The 25,776-nt window shown below is 53.1% G+C and overlaps 1 protein-coding gene across 1 annotated transcript in view; it reads left to right on the top strand.

The window, feature by feature from the left end:
• The window catches only part of KSR1 (kinase suppressor of ras 1), a gene marked incomplete at its 5' end in the record, with an annotated part of 151,324 nt that overhangs the window by 89,730 nt on the left and 35,818 nt on the right, over positions 1-25,776 (top strand). The window contains 3 exon segments of the mRNA XM_082678709.1: positions 19,624-19,771; positions 24,089-24,547; positions 24,550-24,552. Of these exon segments, the coding sequence (XP_082534835.1) occupies positions 19,624-19,771; positions 24,089-24,547; positions 24,550-24,552 (610 nt within the window).

Below are 25,776 nucleotides of genomic sequence, written 5' to 3'. Positions count from 1 at the left end.
ACGGGCCCAGCCGCTCCGCAGCATGTGGGATCCTCCCGGAACGGGGCACAAACCCGTGTCCCCTGCATCGGCAGGCGGACTCTCAACCACTGCGCCACCACGGAAGCCCAGTTGTGTGGACTCTGACCGGCACCCACCCCACCCTGCTAGGCCTCGATGCATCCTGTGTGCTTTCAGCCAGAACTGGTTCTAGAATAGGTGCAAATTTCAGAAACCAAATTTCCAAACAGCATGAAAGCCCCATGCCTTTCCAAAGTTGACCTCACAGACAGAATCCTTTGACTTCTGAATGTCATTGAAATCATTGTTTATTTTCTTAAATAAATGTTGTATTTTGGGATAGTTTTAGATTTACAGAAAAGGTGCAGAGAGAATGCAGAGTTCCCGTTCCCAGCTTCCCCCATCATTAACATCATACGTTACCAGAGTACCTTCGTGGAAACTCAGAACATGGCACTGGTACATGACTACTAATTAAACTCCAGACTCTATTTGGATTTCATCAGTTTTTCCGTTACTGTCCTCTTCCTGTTCTAGGTTCCAATCCAGGGTACCACATTGTTTTTATTCACATCCAAATTTCCTTTTCTTTTTTGTTTTCTTTTTTTAGATGCTAAAATGGGATCGTAGAATATATATCATCCTGTGGGCTTTTAGTCTGAATCTCATCTCTGTGTGAGTCCAGGCAAACCCACCTCATTCTTCTTTAGCCATAGAGTAGGAAGAGGTTGGATTTCTCTGTGATATCTTAGGAATCGCTGTGTTGGAGGGGTGCCCACGTGTGCACATAGAGGCCCACACAGAAGGCATCAGTTCATGCCCAGAAGAAGCCAGGTGCCCAGCAGCATGGCACCTGGCATGTGGGAAGCCCTGGCCGATACTTGCTGGTGAAAAGTGACAGAGGAATGAGCGAAGGTCACAGTGGGATGGAGGCTGGGGGTGCCAGACTTGAAAACGGGGTCTCTACCTGTCCTTTTTCTGTCTGGCTTTTTGGGGAAGGGATCCAAGTCCATGAAGTCTGGCAATTTCCTTGTGCTGAGCTCTGGGGGTGCATTGGTGCAGTCAATACCCCCAAGATGATTTGCCCCAGGGCTGCTCCCCGAGGCCTCTGGGGATGGTCTTTGTGTGATGGGACTTGTCTCTTCAGCCTCTTTTTTTTTTTTTTTTAATTATTTATTTTTGGCTGTGTTGGGTCTTCGTTTCTGTGCGAGGGCTTTCTCTATTTGTGGCAAGCGGGGGCCACTCTTCATCACGGTGCGCGGGCCTCTTACTGTCACGGCCTCTCTTGTTGCAGAGCACAGGCTCCAGACGCGCAGGCTCAGTAGTTGTGGCTCACGGGCCCAGTTGCTCTGCAGCAGGTGGGATCTTCCCAGACCAGGGCTCGAACCCGTATCCCCTGCATTGGCAGGCAGATTCTCAACCACTGCGCCACCAGGGAAGCCCTCTTCAGCCTCTTTGAGTTCTCTGCTGATCTTAAGCCTCATGGCTTCGTGACTGGGGCTCTGATTCTTCCCCCAGGAAAATACCTGCATCATACGTGTGTGTAGCCGTGTATCCATGTATAACCTCCTCCTTCCTTTTCAAAAGCACCTTCCCAGGATCTGGGCCTCGAGGGTTATCTAAATAGTATTTCAGCTTTGTCCTTAGACTGTGGTCACCAGTTTGTGGCCATACAGTCTCCTGGAAAGAATGCCCTCCTGCTGGGTGAAGAGAGGGGACGGACGTGGAAGTGGCCGCAGGGCGGTGTGGCTCTTCTGGGTTTCTGGTGTGGACGAAGGGACTCTGCACTCTTCCTCCTTTTGCCACCGGGGACACATCTCAGCCCTCTGCGGCTCCAGAGCCTGCTGCAGGCACTCTGACCTGTGTGCCCACTGACTCCTCTTCTCCCTCCTCTGTGGATGCTGGAGACGGGCAGCTCTGGAGATGCCTTCCTGTCTTCACCCACCCATCAGTCCTTTGTCTAGAGTGACACTGTCCAATAGAACTTTCTGTGATGCTAGAAACATTCTATCCTGCCCTTTGCAGGGTGGTAGCCACCAGCCACATGTGGCCCGGCGGGGGACACTTGAAATATGTGTAGTGCGACGGAGAAAGTGAAATTAACACTTGTCTCTGTCGTCCTGAATTTTAATTTAAATAGCCATTTGGCGGCTGCCGTGATGGGGCAGCACAGGTCTGGAGCCCATGCCGGTGGGGCCGTGTGCTGAGAGCCGGGATGCTAAACACGCTGTCCCCAGTGCCAGGAGCTCTCAGGCTTGGGGGAGATGCACGATCAACAGCTGGCACTGAGTGCCCGGACGGAAGCCAGCCTGGGGTCTGTGGAAGCCAGCGGGCACACTCACCGTGGGTGCTGACCGGGGGCTAGCCTGGCGGGAAGGGGAAGGACACACTAGACGGAGGGAGGGAACAGTAACTGCAAAGACCCCGGGGTCTGGGTCTCAGAACGCTGGTGCCGTCCTCACAGGAAGTCTTTGCAAAGGGCTGGTCCGGGAGGAGATCAGTGAGGAAACAGGGCTGGTTCGTGGATCTCTCCATGAGTGGAGCGTAGGGGTTGGGGGTTTATCTGGGAGATCGTGGAAGAGTGTGTGCATGAGAGAGGAAGACAGAAAACATTAGGATTGTTTGAAGGAAACTAGAACTCCTCCTAGTGAGAAGGCTGGGTTCATCAGGGCTGGCGGGGCGGGTGGGCAGGGGTGGAAGGTGAACCAGTGCCCCTGGCTGGTGAGGAGTGGGGAGCAGGTCTGGAGGGTTGGGGGGCCTTCGGGACGAGGGAGTGAGCAGGAGACTGAGTTTAGAGGCAGGGCCCCTTCCCCGGGCATCTAGACTCACACGCTGTGACTGTTTCCGTCCCCTTCCCCATCTATAGGTTCAAAACTAAAAGTCGCAGCTTCGTGTTCTGGCTGCAGCTGGGGAAATGATTTCAGAGCCCGCTGGCATGGGGCCATTTTTTTTTCTTCAGCAGTTTCCCTGTTGGTAGTTGTTAAAGGAAGTGGCAAGCGCTGTTTGGGATCAGTGCTAGCCGGGAGCGTGGGTGATGTGGAGGCTGGATTCCATGGGCCACAGGCTCCCCGAATAAGGTCTCGCTGGTGGCATGGTTTTTTTTTTTTTTTTTTTGCGGTACGCGGGCCTCTCACTGTTGTGGCCTCTCCCGTTGCGGAGCACAGGCTCCGGACGCGCAGGGTCAGCGGCCATGGCTCACGGGCCCAGCCGCTCCGTGGCATGTGGGATCTTCCCGGACCGGGGCACGAACCCGTGTCCCCCGCATCGGCAGGTGGACTCTCAACCACTGCGCCACCAGGGAAGCCCTGGTGGCGTGTTTTGAACTGAAGATGCAGGTTGGTCCGGTAAGGGGTTTTTGTGGTGGCCCCGACTAGGCAGGTTTCTCTTTCCCCTTTCCTCTGTCCGTGCATTCCCATGTGTAAAGTCAGTCCTTCTCCTGGGGATGGGCAAGAAAGCTGCCTGACCTCTGCCACCATCTTGGTTTCCCATTAGCTGGGAGTGGCTCCAGCTCTGTGGGCCCCGGGATGTAGCAGGAGGCTGTGTAAGATTAGACCAGAAGAGTGAACAGGTATTTGGCTCCCGGGTTCAGCTTTAATAGACGTGAATCCTGCCACCCTCGCTCCTAGCGTCTCCTCACATCCCTCTTCCCATCCCTACCCTCTCCCTTTGGGAGCCAGAGGCCCCGCCATCCTGACAGCCTTGCTCTTTGGCATCTGGGAGCCTCCTCGGAATGCAGCGCACACCCTCACCCAGCCACGTGCAGGGATCCAGGCCAACGATCAGCCCCCTACCGGCCTGGGGCTGCCGCCATGCTGAGGAATTGAGATCTTGGGCGCTGACCTCAGTACCAGCCCAGAGCGGCTGGGAGGTGGAGGCCTGCGTGGTGGACTGGCATGTGGACATCACCCAACCAGTCGGGGGAAGACCTAAAGTTGGGATATGGGAGGAAGAGGGCAGACTACAAGGCAGCATTTTATAGCTACCATCCTCTTTAATCCTGATACCTTGGGTGGGGGGCGGGGGCCGCGGGAGAAACACTATGATCCCCACTTTATAGCTGAACCAACCACGGCTCAGAGATGTTGAGCGACATGTTAGCGTCACACAGCGAGCCAAGGCTCAGAGATGTTGAGCGACATGTTAGTGTCACACAGCGAGCCGACAGGCAGGTCAGGATTCAAACTCACGTTCTTGTGACTCCAGATCCAGGCTTCCTTCCCCTGACAGATTTTGTCATCTGACGTCTTACCCAGAATAGCTCAGCCTGGGACTATTGTATGTAGTTGTGTAATTGAATTGACCTTTATTTCTTTCAGTCTTCCTCCCTCTCCCCTCCCCCTCCCTCTCTCTCAATCTCTTTCTTTCTTTTCTTTTCTCCTGCCTTTCTCCCCTCCCCCATTTTTCCTTTCTCTTCCCCCCTCCCTCTATCCTTCTTCCTTTCCTCAATCCCCTCCTTTCTTTCCTTTCCATCCATTTATTCTACATCCAATGATCACTTACCTTGTGCCAGGTACCCAGATTAATTACCACAGGGGATTCGTTGATGAGCAGAGTGCAGTCTTCCCTGGAGGGCTTACAGGGTGATGGGATGTACACGTCTCCAAATAACCACGGGGCAAAACAGACTGACGGGTCCCCAGGGAAGACAGGATGAAACATGGGGGTGACACAGAGCTGAGGGCGTGCTCACGTTTTCTCCTATTTGTCCGATCATGCGTTCGCCCAGTGAACGTGCACTTACCTCCTGTTGTGTGCCAGGTGCTGCTCTAGGCATTGCCTGTGAGTTCCTGTCCTTACAGGACTTGCAGACGTCACTCTTTCCCGTTGATGAAGTGATTTATTTTTCTGATCATGAACCAGAGTACCCTCTTTTAAGCTCTGAGTGAGGAGGTGCGCCTGATTCCTAGAAATCTGAAAAATCGTGAGCTGACTGCTCTGCTTAGCCCGGACTGGTTGGCCTTTTTGAATGGTGAGCCCATCTCCTCAATCCTTTAGACTTCTGGGCTGCCAAGCCCAGCGAAAACTGACGAGACCGAAAGTCCCATGTGGGCAGGGACCTGGCTGTCTTGTTCACTGCTCTATCGCCAGTGCCTGGTAATAGGTGTTCTTGTTGAATGACTTAATCTAAATAAGATTATCCAAAGAGTTTTGGTCTCTTAGGTCTCAGGAACTCTCTCATCTGAGCTAGTGAAGGTTGAATTGCAAGGGTCTCTGGGGAGGACTTTAGGGGCTGCCGATGGCCTGCTGTGGCCTGGGGTTCCTGAGCTGCCTCTGCTTTCTACTGGCAACGGGTTGGACTTGAGCAAGACTGTGTGCCTGTAGCCTCCTCTGGGGCCACTAGCTCCTGGGCTGTCAGCTGTCCACCTTCTCCAGGGACTGCCTCAAAGGCAAAATTGCTCTAGAACAGATCTGCCCAGCTAGATATTGGGAAATTCTTGTGTCAATACCACACTGTTTTAATTACCTTAAAGCAAAAAGTCTCTTCTCTCATTATTCTTCTTTTTTTAAAAAAAAATCAGCACATAAATTTCAGTGGTCCTTGCTTCCAGCTATATGCCTTTGGGCAGGCAGCAAGATTAGAAAGAAAGATCGCTTAAGAGCGTGACCTCTGGAATTAGACAGCCCAGACCCTGCCGTTGGGAGGCGGACATAAGCTTAACTCTGCCACTTGCCAGCGGTGTGACCTTGGATAAGTCCCTTACCTCTCTGAGCCTGTTAACTCATCTGTCAGCTGCTCTAGCTAGAAACTGAGGAGTCATTTCTGATTCCTTCTGCTTCCTCTACCTCAACATTCAATTGACTAGCAAATCCCACCAGCTCTATTTCCAAATATATATCCCCAATCCATCTATGTTTCTTTTTCACCGCTGCCACCTCCCTAGTCCTAGCTACTGCATGGACTTGTGCAGTAGAACCTACATCACGCTTTGTGTCACTCTTGCCCTTCCCTCTGTTTCATTATTCATGAGCCAAGAGTGATTCTTCTCAAAACCCCAATCCAACCACCTCACTTTCCTGACTACAGTCCTTCGCTGGCGTCTTGCTACGCTCAGCATACGATCCAGACTCCTCACCATTACCTTCAAGGCTCTGGAATATTTGGTGTCTGCCTCCTTCTGTGTGGCCTCCTGCCCCTCCTCACTCTTCCCCTCATGTTAGGACAGGTCAGGTTGTTTCCTGTCATAGCCCAGGGCCTTTGTGTGTTCTGCTTCCTCTGCCTGGAAATTTCTATACTCTCGTGGCTAGCACCTTCTCGTCCTCTGACAGGAGCTTAACAGTCAGCTCTTCAGAGAAGCCGTCCTGTCTAAAATTAGATGCCCCGCCCCGCCGCCACCCAGCCATACCCACCACTTTGTCTCAGTATGCTGTTTCCTTTTAGCACTTATTCACAAATCTCAATTACGTATTTTAGTTACTTTTGAATTTGCTTTTTATTGTTTCCGAATAGGATATAAGCTCCCTAAGGAAAGAGACTGTATTTTTTGTTCACTGCTGTACCCTTGTGCTGAGTAAGGTGCCTGGCCCACCCTTGCTATTCAGTAGCTATCTATGGATTGGATGGATGGATGGATGGATGGATGGGTGGATAAATAGGTGAAGGATGACATGGTACCAGGGCACTTAGTAAGCACTTACTAAGTAAAAGCTATTACGTTCTCCTACTTCTAGTTAGAACTCTTCTGTAGCAAGTTCCAATATAAACCGGCTTAAAGAAAACGGGCTTTTATCAGCTTAGGTAATAAGAGTCCAGGGAAGTGTGGGTGCAGGGGCTCAGATGATGCTAGTAGGGCTCACTTCTTGGCCAGGCCCACTCCACGTGGCAGTCATGAAGGGCACAAGCAGCTAAGCTTCACTTGCTTTCAGCCCAGTAGTGGTGTTTCTTACTGAGAGCACTTACCCTAGAACTGTAGCTGAAAAGTCCCGGGGAAGGCTCTGATTGGCTTGGCGTTGGTCATGTGCTCATATCAGAACCAATCACAGAGCTAACAAGACAGAGAACTCCAGTGGGCCCAAACTAGGTCATAGGTTCAGCCCTTTGGCAGAAAGGTGGCGAGCCTGAAGGGTCAGGGCCACCTGCACTTGGGAATTGGGTCTTGGAGGAAAGAGAGCCCCGCTGACAGAAGAACGATGCACAGACACACACTCTCACTCCCTTAGATAACAACTGTTGCTGCTGTAGCTCCCCATCCCCCACCCTCACCAGGTGCTCTCCATGGGGATGGGTCACCTGGCTTTCCCCTGGGGGGGACCTTGCGGTGACCGTTGTGCCCGCCTTTCCCAACAGTGAGCAGAACTCCTCTGTCTGTATAGGAGGCAAAGGGCCTCAGGCTCAGAGGTGGTTCGTCAAAGGCCCAGACCCTGGCAGGGTTTCTGCAGAGATCATGTGTCTGTGATATAATAGGTGAGTCTATTCTTCAGTTTTTTTTTTTAATAACACTTCTCATTTTCTTCACTATGATAGTAATAAATATTTATTTTAGAAAGTATAGAAAAGCAAAGAAAACAGGTCATCTGTAATCCTGCACAGAGGTAATGATTGCTTCTTGTCTTTTCAGGGTGTTATTTTTTTTTTTCTTAATATCCAGTCATTTATATGTATGTTCCTTTTCAAAATGTGAAAAGTATAGAAATTAAAGAAAATAATACCGCTGTTTATTGATGGTTTACCTCATAATCTTACTACTAAGAGGAAATGATGGAAACATTGTGGTGCATTTCCTTCCCGTTGGCCTTTGTTGGTTGATTTTTCTTTTCTTTTTCTTCTTTTCTAAATGTCATTTATTCATGAATTTATGCTGTGATTCTTTAGTGAGTGTTCCCAGTGTGCCTGGGACTGAGCTGTGAGCTTTACATGGAGCATGTCGTTCAGTCCTCCTGATAACCTTCTGGGGAGATGGCTTACTCCAGTCCATTATGGCTGCTGTAACAGAAATACCGTAGAATGGGCTAGGTAGCTTAAAAACAACAGAAATTTATTTCTCACCGTTCTGGCAACTGAGAAAGAAGTCCAAGGTCAAGGTGCCAGCAGATTCAGTGTCTGGTGAAGATCCACTTCCTGGTTCATAGATGACCGTCTTTCGGCTGCCTCTTCACATGGTGGAAGGGACCGGGCAGCCCTCTGGTGTCTCTTTTATAATCAGGGCACTAATCCCATCCTAAGGGCTCCACACTCAATGACATCCCAAAGACCCCACTAATATCATCACATTAGGATTAGGTTTCAATGTACAAATTTTGGGGAGAACACAAGTGTTTACTCTGTAGCAGGAGGCAATGCTTTTATCCCCAGTATAGGACAGAGATAGAGAAACTGACGGTGTCACTTACCCCAGGTCACCTAGATGGTAAGTGGAGGAGCCAGGATTCATACCCAGGAAGTCTGGCTCCAAAGTTGGGGTCACAACATACACACTTTAAGTTCCCATGAACGGGACCGTGTTGTATATTCCCTCTGTGATGCCTGAGCATCTTTTTAAAAATTTCACTGAAAGTCACATTTTCTAAAGCTAATTACAAGCGTTCATTGTAGGAAAATTTGAAAATATAAAACTCAAAAAAGAAAATAACCTCCCCCCACAACCCCACCAGCCACTGCTAGCCAGCCATACCACTTTGTACATTTCTTTTTTCCAACTACACATAGTCAAGATCACTGTTTTTGGTGTACAGTTCTATGATTTTTTGATTTTTAAGTATATATTTTAAAATTAATTTATTTTATTTTTGGCTGCGTTGGGTCTTCATTGCTGCGTGCGGGCTTTCTCTAGTCACGGAGAGCGGGGGCTACTCTTCGTTGCAGCACGCGGGCCTCTCATTGCAGTGGCTTCTCTTGTTGCGGAGCATGGGCTCTAGGCACGCGGGCTCAGTAGTTGTGGCTCGCGGGCTCAGTAGTTGTGGCTCGCGGGCTCTAGAGCGCAGGCTCAGTAGTTGTGGCACACAGGCTTAGTTGCTCCGCGGCATGTGGGATCTTCCCGGACCAGGGCCTGAACCCGTGTCCCCTGCGTTGGCAGACAGATTCCCAACCACTGTGCGGCCAGTGAAGTCCCTTCTATGTGTTTTGATAGCTGGTAGTTTGTACGGCTCTTCCTTTGGGTGTCTAAACCACCCAGCCCCAAATCTGTGAGAGCAGCAGGGGCATTGGAAGCAATTGGAGTTCATGCGGGGGTGGGGTTTCCCCAGATGATTCACCGGGAGGAGGGAGATGATCGTGCTCCTTGTTGACTCAGGTCAGACTCTTTGGAGGGGGGCAGTGAGGCAGGGAACACCTCTGTCTTCAGCCTGGTACCCCAGATACCCTGGGTGCCTGGCCCCCTGCCCCACACCCGCCCCCTGCAGCGAGCCCCGCTGGAGCCTCTGTGTCTTACATCCAACACCTGCTCCGGGAGGTATGTGCTGACTCCCCAGCTCCCCGGCACAGACTATTTTTGGCTGCAGTGACTGTTCACTACAGTCATGAAAACAGAAACTCCTCTCCCTACCTCCTTCCCTGGGACACCACACCAGGGACCGGGGCAGCCAGGGACCCTGGGCTCAGGCCCCTCGTCATGCATTGCCTGTGGAGCTGGGTGATGGCCAAGGCTACGAGGAGCACAGGGACCCCACCGCCCGTGGTGCTGCGTGAAGCACAAAGCCTGGACCAGCGCGGGCTGGAGGGCTGCGAGGTAGGCACTGGGGGCTGGGATCAGGTGACCTTTGCATGAGAGCCTGGAAGGAGTGTGTTTGGCTGGGCTCCGGGTCCTTGCTTTGCTGTCTATAGAACACATCTGGAGAAATCAGCATATTGGGGTAGCACATGCCTTCCACTTCATTATTTCATTCCCTTTCTTTTTGGCAGTCAGGTGGCTGGTGGGGGACCCGTCGGAATCTTACTGAAATAGATCTTCCCCTTCTAGTGAACGGTTTGGGGCCCGTTCGTGCTTTTGGTTTGAACAGGGCACACACTTGTTGTGAGCCTACTTCTTCTGCCAGGAGCTTAAGAAACCAGCGTTGTATGGGCAGGCCCAGCCCTGTCTCAGTGCTTCTGGTCAACCAGATAAGGGGGGCCAAGCCCTATAGAGGCTGTGAGTGCTAGCTTTGGAGGTACATGGACCAGGGTCCAATCTAGGCTCCATCGCTCACTTGCTGTGTCTTAGGTGAGTAACCTAATCTCTCTGACTCTCACTTCCCTTAGCAATTAAGCAGTTGTGCCCAGGCCGCTTCACAAATGGCTGTAGTACCAGGAGTTGTTAATTTATGATTAGATTGGTTGTGAAAAGAGGAAGCGTGTGAAGAAGCTGAGTGGGAATCAATGTGCGGCAGCCCCGGGTGGGTCTTAGCGCTCAGCTCAGAGCCTGGGTGTTTGGGTGTAGCTGCTGATGTGCGATTTGCTGCTTCTTTACAAAAATAAAAAAGATGTGTCACTGAAGTGGGCATGGGTGGGGGTGGGCAAGAGCATGGAGCCGAGGATTTCTGCCCACCCACCACCTTTTGAGTCACCAAGACATTAGGGACTTGCCAGGCTCCAGGTGAGGCCATGAGCCCAGAACCCCACTGCTTCCAGATTCCAGAGGGCTCTGGACCCATGAGGTGAACACATGGCATGGTGTCCCTTAGGCCAGCACCTTTGGAAAAGATCCTCAGGGCAGACCTCAGGGAAGTCTTCCCTTTGGCTCACCTCTTAGAGCAGCTCAGAAAACCTCTAAAGGAATGACACCTTTACATCTGGGTAAGGAATGCCCACCGTGGAAAATGGTGAGCTCTCCCAGGGGTCGGTACATCCTGGTGTTGGTCCCCGGTGTTGGTGAAGGTCGCCAGGGCCTTGGTCCTGGTGCTGTTGTTCTGGGTGACCCAGGCAGGTCCCCTCCCCTCTCTGGGCCTCGGTTTCCTCCTTTGTAAAATGAGTGTTGGACTAGAATGTCTCTAAGGGTCCTTTGCATTCTGCCATTGACCTTGGCAGAGAAAGGATTTTTCTCCTTTCTTCACCAGCCTCATGAATACCCATTGGCCCCCTTCATGCCCTCAGCCCCTGGTGGCTCTGGCGATGGCCTCCTTGGCTTGAGTCCTGGCTCCGTGGCTGCTATGGGGCAGGAGTTGTTTACAGGGTTTCTGGAAAACTACAGAGAGGGGCTGCCTCCCTCCAGGGTCTCCCGAGAGATCTCAGTCTCCCGCTTGGCCATTGTGGGACAGCTTTGATACAATGGGCCCCTGTCCTCGGCCAAGTAGCCTCTGCCTCTCAGGTCTCCAGCTCTGGGCTCATGTCCCGCAGCCTGGCTCACCCCCCTCCCTGCCCTGGACAGACAGACTGATAAACAGCCCCAAAGGACAGACAGTGCGCTGAACACTGGGACGTGCCGCTCTGCTCGAGGGGTCTGTGATTTGTCTCCTGGCCCTGCGGGAGGGCCCACCAGACCAGCGCTGGGGCCAGGCGTATGCCAGGGCCCCGAGTGGAGTCGCCGCGCCCTGAGGCCCGTTTGCCAGTCCGGGTGCCCTGCCGTGGGGCCGGGCGGGGGGCTGGCTGGCTGCACTCATGGCCCTCATGCTGCGGATGTCGAGGAGACAGAGTAGACTTTCTGGGAATCCTCACTTGACTGCTGTGTTTGTCCAGAGGAGAACTGGAAGTGGGAGACAGCGACAAAGCCGGCCGCAGACATGGTCGCACCTGAGAGCCCCTGTTTATTTCTGTCGGTGCCTTTACCCCCAGGAGAGCTGGGGAGGTGCGTTTCAAACCAGGCCCTGCTCCCTGCACCCTCTGCGGAGGATCACTGGGCATATCCCAGTTCGCCAGGGCTGTCCGTCCTGGGCAGTTACTCACAGCTCTCCCGCTTTCCGTCTCAAAAGTGTCCCCGTTGAGATGGTCCATTGCACGCTCACCACCCCCCTCCGGAGGCCCTCCTCTTCACCCAGCTGCCGGCCCACTGCCACCCTGCTCGTCCATCTGCTGTATCAACAAGGAACGCCACGAGGGCCTGCAGGTCTGGGGAAGCTGCTGCCCTGGAGCAGGGCTGACGTGGTGACAGGCCCCTGACCCCTCCAGCTTCCCCAGCTCTAGCCCCTCCACACTGCCCTGCTCGTACAGGGAGGGACTCCCCACCTGCCTGTTCCCTAGAAGCCAAGTGTCACCCAAGGGCTAGTGTAGCTCTTTGGCTGCCGTCAAACCCTCCCCCTTCCTACCTAGACCCCAGTCTTCCACTTGAATGTTCTCTTGTTTGTTGGTTTTCGAGTATTCCATTTTTGGTTTGAGTTTTACTGTGGAGTCTAGTGGAGAGTCTAGTGGGTTCTTTCCCACAGAGAGCAAGCATCCTGGGGGTAGAGAACCCCCTGCTACAGAAACCCACCCATCTCCTCTGTCCATTTTGGGAGTAGCGTGTATTTGGGGAAGCACACAGCCCCAAAACTGTGGGGGGGGGGTGTCTGGTGTGTTTATGTTTCTCTAATCCTGGTCATCTGGTCATTTTCAAACAGCATCCAGGAGGAGCAGTTTTGGAAATGTGTGTTGATGACACAGAGAAAGGTGACAAAATGTAGGCTGCCTAGATGGCAGATGTGGGCCTGCCTTGCCCCTCCGTCGTGTTCCCCTTCTGCTGATTGTGTGCTGGGATCGGATGGGGAGAAGACACGTCAGCACAGGGAGAGGCAGGCAGGAAGGAGCAGTGAGACCCAGGGCCACCAGGGGATGGAGCCCAACATAGTTAACGTGTGTTTGTTGAGTGGCTGAATGACCCACGAGGTCAGGGGTTGCTAAATTACAGCCTATGGGCCAAATCCAGCCCACCACTGGTTTTTACACAGCCTTTCAAACTAAAAAATGGTTTTCACATTTTCAACTGGTAGGAAAAACAAAACAGCAAAACAAGGCTGTTTCGTGACATGTGAATATCATATGAAATTCCAGGTTCTGCGTGCATACTTAAGGTTTTATTGGCACATAGCCACAACCATTTGTTTCCATATTGTCTGTGGTTGTTTTGGTGCCCTGATGGCAGAATTGAGTAGTTGTGACAGAGACCATATGGCCTGCAAAGCTGAAAATACTCACTCTCTGGCCTTGTTCAGAAAAAGTGTGCCAATTCCTGCACTAGGTACCTCGGGATTTATGGGAGGAAGAATGGGACCTGGGAGGCAGCCACAAGACAGGCTTTCCCGGACGGTGGGCCCAGCCCCCTGGGGTGATGGTGGTGGCTGTGGTGAGAGCAGATGCCGCCAGAAGCTGGAGACCTGGTCCCAGGCAGAGTTGGAGAGCAACCGCCTCCTCCAGAGGGCAGGAGGGGGGCTGAGGGGGCCTGGCAGGCCCGCTGAGGGGATTGAAAAGGAATGTGGAGAGAAGACCCACTGGGAGGCCTCCTGCAGCTGCTTTTAACCCCGCAGCTGGAGCGCACCTCCCAGCTGGGCATAGGAGTAGGGCACAGCGTGGAGTCTGGCAAGCCAGATGTGACCTGTGATGCCAGGTAGACTCTGGCCTGGGAAAAAGATCTCACTTTATAGAGCAAAGAAGTGGGCGCCAGTACAGGCAGAGCCAGCTGGCTGTGAAGAGGCAGAGGTGGCCCGTGCCTCAGCCTCATCTATCAGGCTGTGTGGCCTTGAGCAAGTCACCCACCCTCTCTGAGCCTTATCGTCCGTCTCAGGCTGTTATGAGGACTGCATGTGCTGACCTCTGTAGTTCATCTAACAGAGTGCCTGGCACCCAGGAGATGAGTAATAAAGGCTCATCACTCACCCTTTCTTGATCCCCTTCTCCTGCATCCCTCCACCTCCACACCCCTTTCTAAGGCTTTTAAGCCCAGACATACTAATGCGTAGGCCAGAGACAGCCACTCCCTGAAGGGTCCACCAGGCTTCCCGCTCTGTGAGCCCCTACCCTGCCTAGGAGGGAGGGAGGCAGCAGTGTACAGGAGAGCGTATCTCCTGGGACATCTATGAGCTTGGGCTAGGCTAGGGTTGGCTTGAAGGAGTGTGGGCTCATGAGAGGACAGATCTGCCTTCTCAGACCCTTTCTGCCCCGGGCTACTTTAGCCAGACTTAAGGCCCTGCAGCCTTTTTGCCTGCATGGTCCTCACCCCCAGACATTTTGATTTGATTGGTCTGAGGCGGGGCTTGGGCATCAGGATCTTTTTTTTTTTTTTTGCGGTACGCGGGCCTCTCACTGCTGTGGCCTCTCCCGTTGCGGAGCACAGGCTCCGGACGCGCAGGCTCAGCGGCCATGGCTCACGGGCCCAGCCGCTCCGCAGCATGTGGGATCTTCCCAGACCGGGGCACGAACCCGTGTCCCCTGCATTGGCGGGCGGACACTCAACCACTGCGCCACCAGGGAAGCCCCAGGATCATTTTTTAAAGCCTCCCAGGTAATTCCAGGGTGCCCCCAGGGTCAAGAGCCACTGATCTGATCTAGCCAAACCCACTCATTTTATAAATGATGAAACCGAAGCCCAGTGAAGGGGCAGGAACTGGCCCAAGGTCAAGAGGGTTCCAAGGACCAAGTCTGATCCTCCTTTTGCTGTACTGGTCAGCTAGCTGGGAGGTAGTGGAGAGAAGCCCTCCCGGAAGGGGCTGACTTCTCCCAGGAGGGGCTTTTCCTCATTTTCTAGGGCTGGGATAGTGACTAGGTCCAGGACTGGTCCACAGACAAAGCCAGTATCCCCAAGCTGTCCGCTGATCTCCATGGAAACCCCAGGAGGCGCCTGACCCAGGCCCCTACTGCCTTAGCCCCTCCTGTGCCTCCCAGAATATCCAACTATTATTATCCGAGTTTCACTCCCTCTCCTTCAGCGCCAGCAGTGGTGAGAAGGCAGGAAGGAACCTCCGTCAGGTTCTCCTTTGCCAGCTGGAGGCATGGGGGCTCCCGGCCTGGGCTGCCATAGGCACCCCTAGCTCCTCTGCCCCTTCTGTCCTAGCCCTCCCACTGAGCCCTGGCCACAGAGGGGTGCCAGGGTCCCACGTCACCATCCACACGGTTCTGGGGGCCCACCTCTGGTCTCTCTGGTGGGACCAGTTCCCAGGCAAGCATCTGTGGGGAAGGATCCTGGCCCTTGAATTAAGCCCCAGCCAGGGAAGCTGGTGGACATCTCTGCTCGTGCACCAGAAATCCAGGTTCGGCCTATGGACCTTGCGCGCCTGCCGCACTGATTGAGACAGTTACTGCCGTGACTGAACCATGCTGTGCTCTAGGACTAGACAGAATGCTAGACGGAGACACCAAGTATGGGCTTGCCTCTCTGTCTTCCTTCAGCCCAGGCCTTCACCCGAGTTCCATCCTGAGCTGCCACAGGTTCTTGCGGCACGCGGTCCACACACAGGCTGTGAAGCCCATGGCATTTCCACGGCCCGCCTGACCGGCCACGGCTGGGGGGGGCGGCCTTCAGTGTCAGCCGGCACAGGTTGCTAAGTATAGACTCCAGGCAGCCCCGTGGCTGCTGGTAAGTCCTGGGACACCATTTGATACCCAGCCTGGCCTGTGACACCAGTTGCCGTCAGCAGCTGGGATGGGTGGGGAAGGGCGCAGCGTGTTTGGCCCAGCCCGTCCCCACCTTCTGCTGCAGAGAACAGAAGCAGCCGTTTCGTGATCACAGATTGGGAGTCATCTCCATGCTCCAGTGGTCCTGCCCTCTAATTATTATCAGAAAGAGTAACATAACGCCACTTGCCGGAGACATAAGTCGTGGCTCGAGGGAACGGGCAGAGGCGGGGAGCCAGTGTGCCCTGTCCTGTGGCCCCTCTGCCCACCCCTGCGCTCACATGCTGACCCGAGGCTGGGTGGACCCAGAACGTCTCCTGTAGCAGGCTGGGCAGCCATGTCTTCCCTTCCTGGTTTCCAGTTCACGTTTTCTTCGTTAGACAGAAGCTGTGGTGGGGTGGGCAGTAATTCTCCTTGAAGCAGTGTGGACACTCAGCCTTGGTCCCTTTTCCAGAATGCCAGGGTCTGGACGCCTGGCTTTGAGACAACTTGGCATCTTCGTGTGACTCCAGGCAGGTGGAGGCCCTCCACAGCCTTGGGGCCTCTCAGACCTGAGAGCATTTCAGCGTGCCTTCGCCTGCTGGGTTGTCGACAGGCCCGTGAGTTCACCGTCAGCAGGCGGTGAGGCTCATTCCCTAATTTGCTTTCTTTTCAAAAAAAAAAAAAATCTATTTATTTGGCCGCGTCGGATCTTCCTTGCGGCATGTGGGATCTTTATTGCAGCACTCGTTGGGGTACATGGGCTTCTCTCTAGTGGCGTGCAGGTTTTCTCTTCTCTAGTTGTGGCCCGTGGGCTCCAGGGCGCGTGGACTCTGTAGTTTGCGGCACCTGGGCTCTCTCGTTGAGGCGCTCGGGTTCAGTAGTTGTGGCGCGTGGGCTTAGTTGCCCCGAGGCATGTGGGATCTTAGTTCCTGACCAGGGATCGAACCCGCGTACCCTGCATTGGAAGGTGGATTCTTTACCACTGGACCACCAGGGAAGTCCCCCTAACTTGCTTTCGGTTTAGAGATTATCCAGAACAACTGTACCTGAATTACTCTGGTCTGAAATAACTTCCTAACTGCGACTTGGCTGTGCCTGTGGCTGTGAGGGGGAGAATCGCATCCACGTGTGAGGTTTGGTGGCCTACACAGGAGGGAAGGGAAAGCGGCCCCTGCTGCCTTATTCCCACGGGGTGGACTGAGCCCTGAAGTCTCGGGGGAGTGAGAGAAACTTTCCAGCTCATCCGAAGCTGTAAGGAAATACCTTTTTTTCCCCTTTTTTAAAAAAGGGAATGGATTTGAACATATTCTCTCTCTTTGCTCGCTAAAGACAAAGGACTTCCATGGCCGCTGAGCCTGCATGCCCGGAGCCTGTGCTCCGCAACAGGAGAGGCCACAACAGTGAGAGGCCCGCGTACCGCAAAAAAAAAAAAAAAAAAGACAAAGGACTTCCAATTTACAGGATATGTATATGTATATTTTTTTTTCCAGAAAGCAGGTAGAAATTAATTCCTTTACTTTGAAAAAAATCATTTTCCCCAAGATAGCTGCTGCGTCCCAAGGCTTTGCCCAAGTTCACGAGTGACAGTGGGGAACAGTTGAAGGAGCTTTGGGACCCAGCACACTGGGGTTTCAGTTGTGGCCTCGCCATTTATTAACTTGCACCGCGTGAGGTCCCTGAGCCTCAATAACATGGGCTTCACAGCATCTCCTTGCTGCATTGTTTTGAGTGGAGACAGTACACAAAGCCCTGAACGTATTGTAAAGCACTAGCAAATAGTTTGTAATAATAAATGTAGTTATTATGCTTGAGAAACTGAAACTTGGTGTGGGCAGGGAGGAAAGGAATATAAAAGAAAAGAAAAATCTGACTTTGCATTGTAGTTAGATTGGGGATTGGGTTCCTAGGCTTGTCTTTGTCGTCATCAGTCCACCTCCATCCCCAAATCAAGCAGATACTGGAATCTCCACGTTCTGTAGAACTGCTGAGTCATCACAGCCTTGGGGAACCGCGCATGTGCGGGTGAGCACTGAGGGCACCCTAGGGAAAGGTGGAGGGTTGTTTTGTGCAGGTCAACGTCACTTCCATTTCCTCTCCCCTGACAATATTGCCAAATAGCTTTTCATAGTGAAATGAGGGCAAAAGATGTCAAGATTGCATTTCAGTGAAGAGTGTTATTGAAGACAATAGAGGAAGACACATTGATTGAATAAAAGCTTCTGCCCTGGGACCATTATCTAATCAGCCTGCTCTGTGTGCTGTTCTTATCCACGGTTTCCCGTTCCCATTTTATCGTCTGGAAGGATGTCTGACAACCAGGGGTTTGTCCAGACCAATGATGAGCTTCTGGGTGCTTTGGGGTATCTGTTTATTTCTCATTTTTGGTGTGAGTCATTCTAAACAGCCATGAGATTCTTTCCCACAACCCTGGAGACTGAAGAATATACATACAAGACACAAAGGTGGGGAGAGGGGACGCGGCCAGACACCAGGGGCCACATGCCAGGCCTCAGATGTGGCCCCACCCCCCAGGCGTCACAGAGCCCCCAAACCATTGCCCTAGTGACTCATAGCCGGTATCTTCATCAGGTTCAGTTTTGACACTTGAGTTTAAGGTTTATAGCACCATGGATTGACTGACCATAACATTGCTCTCGTAAAATTAGGCACAGCTGGCTAATAAAATCAATGAAAATCAGCTTAGATCAAAAACTGCAAGCTTAGGGCTTCCCTGGTGGCGCAGTGGTTGAGAGTCCGCCTGCCGATGCAGGGGACGTGGGTTCGTGCCCCGGTCCGGGAGGATCCCACATGCCGCGGAGCGGCTGGGCCCGTGAGCCATGGCCGCTGGGCCTGCGCGTCTGGAGCCTGTGCTCCGCAACGGGAGAGGCCACAGCAGTGAGAGGCCCACGCAAAAAACAAACAAACAAACAAACAAAAAAAATCTGCAAGCTTATATGAATCATTTGATGTGGGATGTTTGGCCTTCCCTGTTATAGAAAATCTGGAAACTCCAGAAAGGGGACAACACCCGCACCCCCCGCAGCCCCCCAAGCTCACCACTGGTCCCATAGCTCTTTGAGCTTTCCCTCTGCTGGGCCATATCTTATTGCATTGCAGTAACTTATTTTCACGTCAGTCACTCCACAAGCCACTTGAGGCCAGGGACGTGTCCCATTGTTCTGAGCTCCAGGCTCCGTATCCCATGTGGCTCAAAGTAATCAGAGCCGGAGGGGTTTCCCCACTCCTTGATGAGAGGAAAGAGCATAAGCTTTGGGGTTAGGCCTTGATTCAAATATTCGCTCTCTGTCCTCATTTTCTTTGCTGTGTAACAAATTACCACGAACTTAGCTGCTTAAACCATCCCTCATATGTTAGCTCCCAGTCCTGTAGGAAGAAGACTGGATGGAGAGGTCCCCAGGGGCTCGTCCAGCTTCCCTGCTTAGCAACCTGCCCGGCCAAAGTCGGGGTGTCAGCCAGGCCGGCCTCTTACCTGGAAGCTTTGGGAAGAACTCACATCCAAGTGCGTTCAGGTCTTCGGCAGAATCCACTTCCTTGTGGCCTCAGGCCTGAGGTTCCCTTCTTGCTGGTCCGCCAGGGGCCACTCTGTCTCCTCGAGGCCACCCCGTTCCTTCTGCGTGGCCCCTCCCTCCTCAGAGTCTGCACCAGTCTTTCCATCCTTCGGACGTCTCACTTATGTCCGCTACCTTGAAACCTTGGAAGGGTGCGACTGAGAATCAGACAAAGCCGGGTAGTAAGGACCTACGCTGTGCTTGGCGAGGGTTAATTCTTTGTCATCCTTCTCTCCGTCAGTCAATTTTATTTGAAACCTATTTTGTCTGATTCAGAGACAGCAAAATTGTAAAGGGCTATCTTTATCTGAAGTTCTTGTCGTTCTAAAAAGTCGTGTTTCCTCATTCTCCTGTGCGGAAGAATAAATAAAGGAGACGAGAAGGGGACACGCTCTTATCACAACTTTTCTGGTATTTTCCTTCCTTTCCCCCCAACCCCAAGTTTTGGCATCTCTGCTTCAGCTGCTGTCTCAGAGCGCTGGGGGCGGGGGCCAGGGTTGACTGCTGGTGTCCTCGGACAAGTGGAGGCTCTGGGTCAGAGGCCAGCCCGCCAGCAGCTGGCCCCTGCCACTCAGCGGGAGGCTGGCCCGGCTGGGAGGAGGGTGGCTGCTCAGCCGGCGCTCCGCCTGTCCTGTGCCTCCTCAGGAGATCCTCTGCGAGCTCACGCTGGATGCCCTGCTGGACATGAACGAGGCTAAGGTGAAGGAGACGCTGCGGCGCTGCGGGGCCAGTGCCGAGGAGTGTGGCCGCCTGCAGTACGCCCTCACCTGCCTGCGGAAGGTGACAGGCCTGGGTAGGTAGGACCAGCCCCATCGTTTCCCTCTCCCTCTCCCTTGGCCTGGACACTGGACTTCTCTCCCAGGTTTGGCCTGGTTCCCTGGGCGCCAGGGCTTTTGCTGGGATGGATGACGGGGTGGGGCCGGTGTGATCAGGGTCTCTGGGCCAGCTTGGAACGGCCAGGGTCCACCCTCAGAAAGCGTGTGATGGACCTGACCCGAGGCAGAGGGCTCTCCCTGAGACAGAAGGCTCCCGGATCCCAACTGGGCTGGATGAAGCTTGAGCCATCGTTAGGAGCCCCAGGCTGGTCTGCTGGGCAGGTGCTCCCCGTGGAGCACCTCTGTGGGGCTCTGTGACTCTTCTGTAGTTTCCTGCAACCCAGCCCCCTCCCTCCCCTCTCCTTGCCCTCTCCCTCCCCTCCCCCTCCCCTCTCCATCCCCATCGGCCAGCCGGCTGGGCTGTGTGCTCAGAAGGGCCTGCGCTGGTGTGGGCTCAGCCTGAAGCAAGCCTGAGGAGAGAAACTGTACCTCGTTTGAGCTGTGAGTGTGGACATGGCCGCCTCAGGCGAAGTGTATAATCTTGGCATTATGAATAATGTTCCTCGGGAATTATTTGCAGGCTTTCTAAATCTTGCCCTGGAAACAGCTTCAAATGCCCTGACTTAACGCTCCCATGACCACCCAGATAAGCCTTTAAAATGCGCCTGATGAATGGAATTTGCTCCATTTTTTAACTCGCTGAGCCACTTGTCTTATCTGTGTCTGCCTGAAGCTTAAGGAAGGCTCTGAGGTTTATATTCTACTCGATTTTTTTTTTCCCAGAGAGGACTGTGCTTAATTTCTTCCCTGGCCCCATTGTACCAAGTCTTCCTCTGAACACAGAGCCCAGAGCTTCACTTAGTTCGGAAAACCTCAACACATCTGGCCTCTGGCAAGTACCGTGGAGTAAACAGGACAGGGACATGGTTAGCAGTCTTGTCCCCACGTTTTACAGAGCAGGAGACTGAGCCCAGAGAGGGTAACCAAGGACACACAGCAGTGGGTGGCAGAACTGTGACTTGAGCCTCAGCCTTTGCCACCTGTGCACATTTCACTGTCTTTTTTCTTTATGTCAAGAGAAAAGATATTTCTGATGGATTAATTTAGCCATTGCTGTCAGTCACCTTCAGACAACAGTCAGAAAAAAAAAAGAAAGAAAAGTACTTGCCACCCAAGCTGGGAATCTGGGGGACCTTGTCTCAGCCCTCCCGCTCTATGCCTGCATTAGAAACAGTTGTAGAGGAGCCAGCCATTGGGTGGTGGTGACCCCCGTGTGTTAAGGCTGCTGTCTGTCCATCCTGGGTGCCAAGATAGGAAGATCACTAATTTACGAAGCACTTCTTACGTGCCAGGCACTTGACACACATGTGGCAACAGCCTTTTTTTTTTTTTTTTTGTGGTACGTGGGCCTCTCACTGTTGTGGCCTCTCCCGTTGCGGAGCACAGGCTCCGGACGCGCAGGCTCAGCGGCCATGGCTCACGGTCCCAGCCGCTCTGCGGCACGTGGGATCTTCCCGGACCGGGGCACGAACCCATGTCCCCTGCATCGGCAGGCGGACTCCCAACCACTGCGCCACCAGGGAAGCCCGGCAACGTCCTCTTAAGAGGTGGTGGTGAGCTCCTTTTGTTGCTAAAGCATCCGAGCACTGGAGGCCCTGGATGAGTTGTCTGGGGTCCCGCACCTGACACGTGGCAGAGCTGGGCTTTGCACCCAGTTTTCTTCCTCAGAGGGTGCTTTTTCCACTATGTCCCCGAGGAGGTCCTGGGCAGAGAGTCTATTCCAGGTGCTTCTTTCTCATTCCATCTCGGCTTGTGATACCCCTACATCCCCAAGAGGGACCCACCGCACCCCAGTCCAGGACACGGGCAGGCAGATGGGTCTGCCCAGTAGTGGCTGCACTTCGAGTGTACCTGCTGGGGGCTGGGTGGGTAACTGTGATCACCCTGTCTCTCAGGTCATGCAATCAGAGTCTTCATGGCACCCGACAGGGCCAGGTGAGAGCAGTCAGGCTGCAGTAAAGATAGACTGTGGAATTAGACTGCCTGGGCCTAGCACTCTGCTCAGCCACTTAGAACCCACGGGACCCTGGCCCGTTATTTAACCTCACTGTGCCGCATCTTCCTTATGAGTAAAATGGACATAACAACAACACTTCCTCACATAGAATTGCTGCGAGGATTAAATGAGTTAAGGAGAAGTACTTAGTCTAGAGCCTGGTGCATATTAGATGCTCTTTTCAGTATTAGGCCTGTGGGGTCATGGAAAATGTGGATGTCTCTGGTCTTAAGAAACGTAATGAAGGATGTTTCTTTATGCCAGTGGCTGGTGAACAGGAGAAGATCATGCTTGCTGATACTCCCTGTCCTTCATCCATGGCAGACATCACTAATCAATCCCTGAGCTCTTCCTACTTAGTGACTCCAGAGTCATTCTCAAGCAGCCACTGCCAGTTGACTGGTGTTGGCATGCACAAGAGCCATTTGCCATCCATGAGCTGGCTCAAAGCAGTGGTGATTAAATAGACAGTTTGAAGAATCGAGGGCTTGTTTCCTTTGGTGGCAGACTTGCCCGTGAACCCATGGCACTCATTCTTTCATCCCCTCAACAAGAGTGTGTCCAGTGCCTCCTATAGGCCAGTTTATAAATTAAAGTGTAGGTCTTGGCCACAGTTCTAAAGGAGCAAGCCTAAAGGAATGCACAGACGAATAACTCATTCTCCAAGTTGATCCATGAATAGAAAGTCACCATGCAGTGAGGTAGGAGGAAGGGCGTTTGAGGAGGGGATGGAATGGACAAACCCTAAGAACTGCGAAGGATGATCCCTTTGCACCGTCTCTAATAGATGGCTCTGTGGGCTAGGCTTGACTACCTCTGATGGCAGAGAGCTCATTACCTCCGAAGGCTGTGCCGTTATAGGTTGTTCAGCATCGGTAGCCTTGGGGGAGGAGGCCCAGTGCTGTGGTTGAGATCGAGAGCTCGGTTCCCATCCCACTGCTTACTTAGCTGTGTGACCTTGGCAGTGTACACAGCCTCTCTGAATCTCAGCAACCTCACCATGCTGGGCGGATTTAGGAAGACAGGGTACAACCCGCAACGTAGAAGGATTACAGGGTGAAAGTTCATTTTGCCTTGAGTCAAAATCTGCCCTCCTGTACTTTCCAGTCATTGATGAATACGAGGAGGGAGGTGTCTTCTTCCCCACAACAGAGTCTCTGTGGACGGGGGTCCTTTCTTCCTGCCCCTACCCCTTCACTATCTCCCCATTTCCTGTAAGGTCAAACCTCAAGCCCTTGGCAAGACATCCAAGGCCCCTCCGGAGCTGGCCCCAGGTGGGCTGACCCTCCAACTTCATCTCTTGCCTCTCCCTGGTTTGTCCTGACCTCTCAAGTCATGGGGGACGCGGAGTCATTGCCCGAAAGTGCTGTGTGCTCCCTGCCTTTGCATGCACTGTTCTCTCTGCCTGGTACACCTTCTCCACGTCTTCCCCAGCTGGCCCAGCCCTGTTGCCACCTCCGCGGGGAAGCCCCCTGACCCCCAAGCTATTTAGGGTCCTCCTCCGCTGTACCCTCTCAGTCCCTGTGCGTCTCTGCGTCAGCACGCAGCACGCCGTGCTAAGTGTCCGTCACTCTTACTGGACTCCTCAGACACCACGGATGTGTCTTTTTTTTATGCCTTGACACCCAGCATATACTCGAATGAATGGACAGGCCGTGTCATTGAGTTGGAACCCCTGGAGCCTCAAGGCCTCAGGCAGAGAGTCACCACGAGGACAGCCAAAAGTCACTCAGAGGCTCCTCTCCAAAGGAAGTGGCTGTTGATCTCTTTCTAGCTGGATCTCTTTTCTAGTAAATTCCCAGGGCAATTTGCTGTCGGAAGGTCGGCGCAGCCTCTTTTCCCGATGATTGAGTTTTCTTGGAGGGGAGTTATCCCTTCGCACAGCCCAGCTTCCCTTCCCTAACTCTTAGAGGTCAGTCACCACTTCCCTCTCTGAGGTCTCCCACTTTGGGGGTGGGTTTCCTCGCCCGCTCCGCACAGACCTGCCAGCAGGAGCCCTGCGCATTCCCTCTCTGGTCCTCATTTTCCTCTCTGTAAATTGGGGACGGTGATATCTATGCTGGTGCCCCCGCAGCCAGCCAGATAGTGTGGAATTTAGTGTGTGTGCACCAGTGGCCTTAAACAGGTGAAGGCTGGCAGTTGGAGCCTCCGCTAAGGAACTGTGCTCCTGGGTCCTGGCCACCTCACCTGTGAATCCCTCCAGCCCCAAGCATCTGTGACTCGACTTCTTGGCCCGCAGGCGGAGACCACAAAGAGGACTCGGGCTGGAGTCCGTCGGATGCCCGACGGGAAAGTGGCTCTGGGCCTCCCGCGGACAGCCTCTCGCCAGCCAGCCTGCCCTGGCCCCCAGGAAGCTCCCAGCTGGGCAGAGTGGGCAGCGGTGCCCAGGGCCCACGCTCCGTCTCCGTGTCCGCTCTGCCCACCTCGGACTCCCCAAGCCCCGGCCCCGGCGAGGGCCTTGCGGACGCCTGTATCTCCCTGCACACCAGCGGCCGACTGACGCCCCGCGCGCTGCCCAGCTTCATCACCCCGCCGACCACGCCCCAGCTCCGCCGGCACACCAAGCTGAAGCCGCCCAGAACGCCGCCCCCGCCCAGCCGCAAGGTCTTCCAGCTGCTGCCCAGCTTCCCCACGCTCACCCGCAGCAAGTCCCACGAGTCTCAGCTGGGGAACCGCATCGACGAGGTCTCCCCGATGAGGTAAGTGTTCCTGCCAGGCAGGTGCTGAGTTTGCCGTCTACTGAAAGTTCTGTCTGCAGTTTTCTCATTGTAAAGGTAACACAGGCTCGATTGAAAACGGACCAAATCAGCCAACATAGAAGCTGCAACGTGAAAAGTGAAAGATGCTGCCATCTCTCAGTCCGTTCCCCAGACTACCTTATCAGTTTGGGCCGAATCCTACTAGATTTCTTTCTGAACACACACACACACACACACACACACACACACACACACACACACACACACGCAAAATGATACCATGTGTCAGCCAGGTTAGATTGGGTTATGCTGCAATAACAAATACCCCCAGATCTTTGGGTCTTAAAATAACAAAGATTTATTTCTTGGTCATGCTACCTGTCCGTCACGGTCAGCCTCATTTCAGATTCCAGGCTGGGACATTGTCTAGAACATCCCACTGTGGCAGAGGAAAAAAGAACTTTAGATGTTACAACCGAGCAATTAAATGCTTTTTCCTGAAAGTGCCACTCACCATTTACGGCCCTACCCAAACAATGGAACCAAGGAATGTCATCCTCCCATGTGTGCAGAAGGGGGAATTAGAATATCATGTTGAAACCACTAATGATTATCAATTACTATGTACTCTGTTCTATACCCTATTTTTTTCAACTTACCTTTATTTCTGAGCACTTCATGTCAGTACCTCTTGAAACACCTTACTCTCTTATTTATTTATAAAAAAATTTTAATCTGTTTATTTTATAGGTAGTAACAGTCACATAGTCCAGTATCCAAAAGCTTTGTAGCTTGTGTAGAGCTTTGTAGAGTATAAAGTCACTCCCTACCATTTTTCCTTTTCCTTTCAGGAGCCAACCAGGTTATCAGTTTTGTATATATCTATAATTATTCAAACTACCTCATCTTTTTTTTTTTTTTTTTTTTTTTTTTTGCAGTACACGGGCCTCTCACTGTTGTGGCCTCTCCCGTTGCGGAGCACAGGCTCCGGACGCGCAGGTTCAGCGTCCATGGCTCACGGGCCTAGCTGCTCCATGGCATGTGGGATCTTCCCGGACCGGGGCACGAACCCGTGTCCCCTGCATTGGCAGGCGGACTCTCAACCACTGCACCACCAGGGAAGCCCTACCTCATCTTTTTAACTTTTTTTTTTTTTTTACCTCTTTCCAGTGTATAGTTTAACTAATTCCTCCCCTCTTGATGGACATTTAGGTTCTTTTGCTATTAC

Source organism: Grampus griseus (genome assembly GCF_964374135.1).
Source record: "Grampus griseus genome assembly, chromosome: 20".
Lineage (NCBI taxonomy): Eukaryota > Metazoa > Chordata > Mammalia > Artiodactyla > Delphinidae > Grampus > Grampus griseus.
This window is presented reverse-complemented; position numbering and strand designations above follow the sequence as displayed.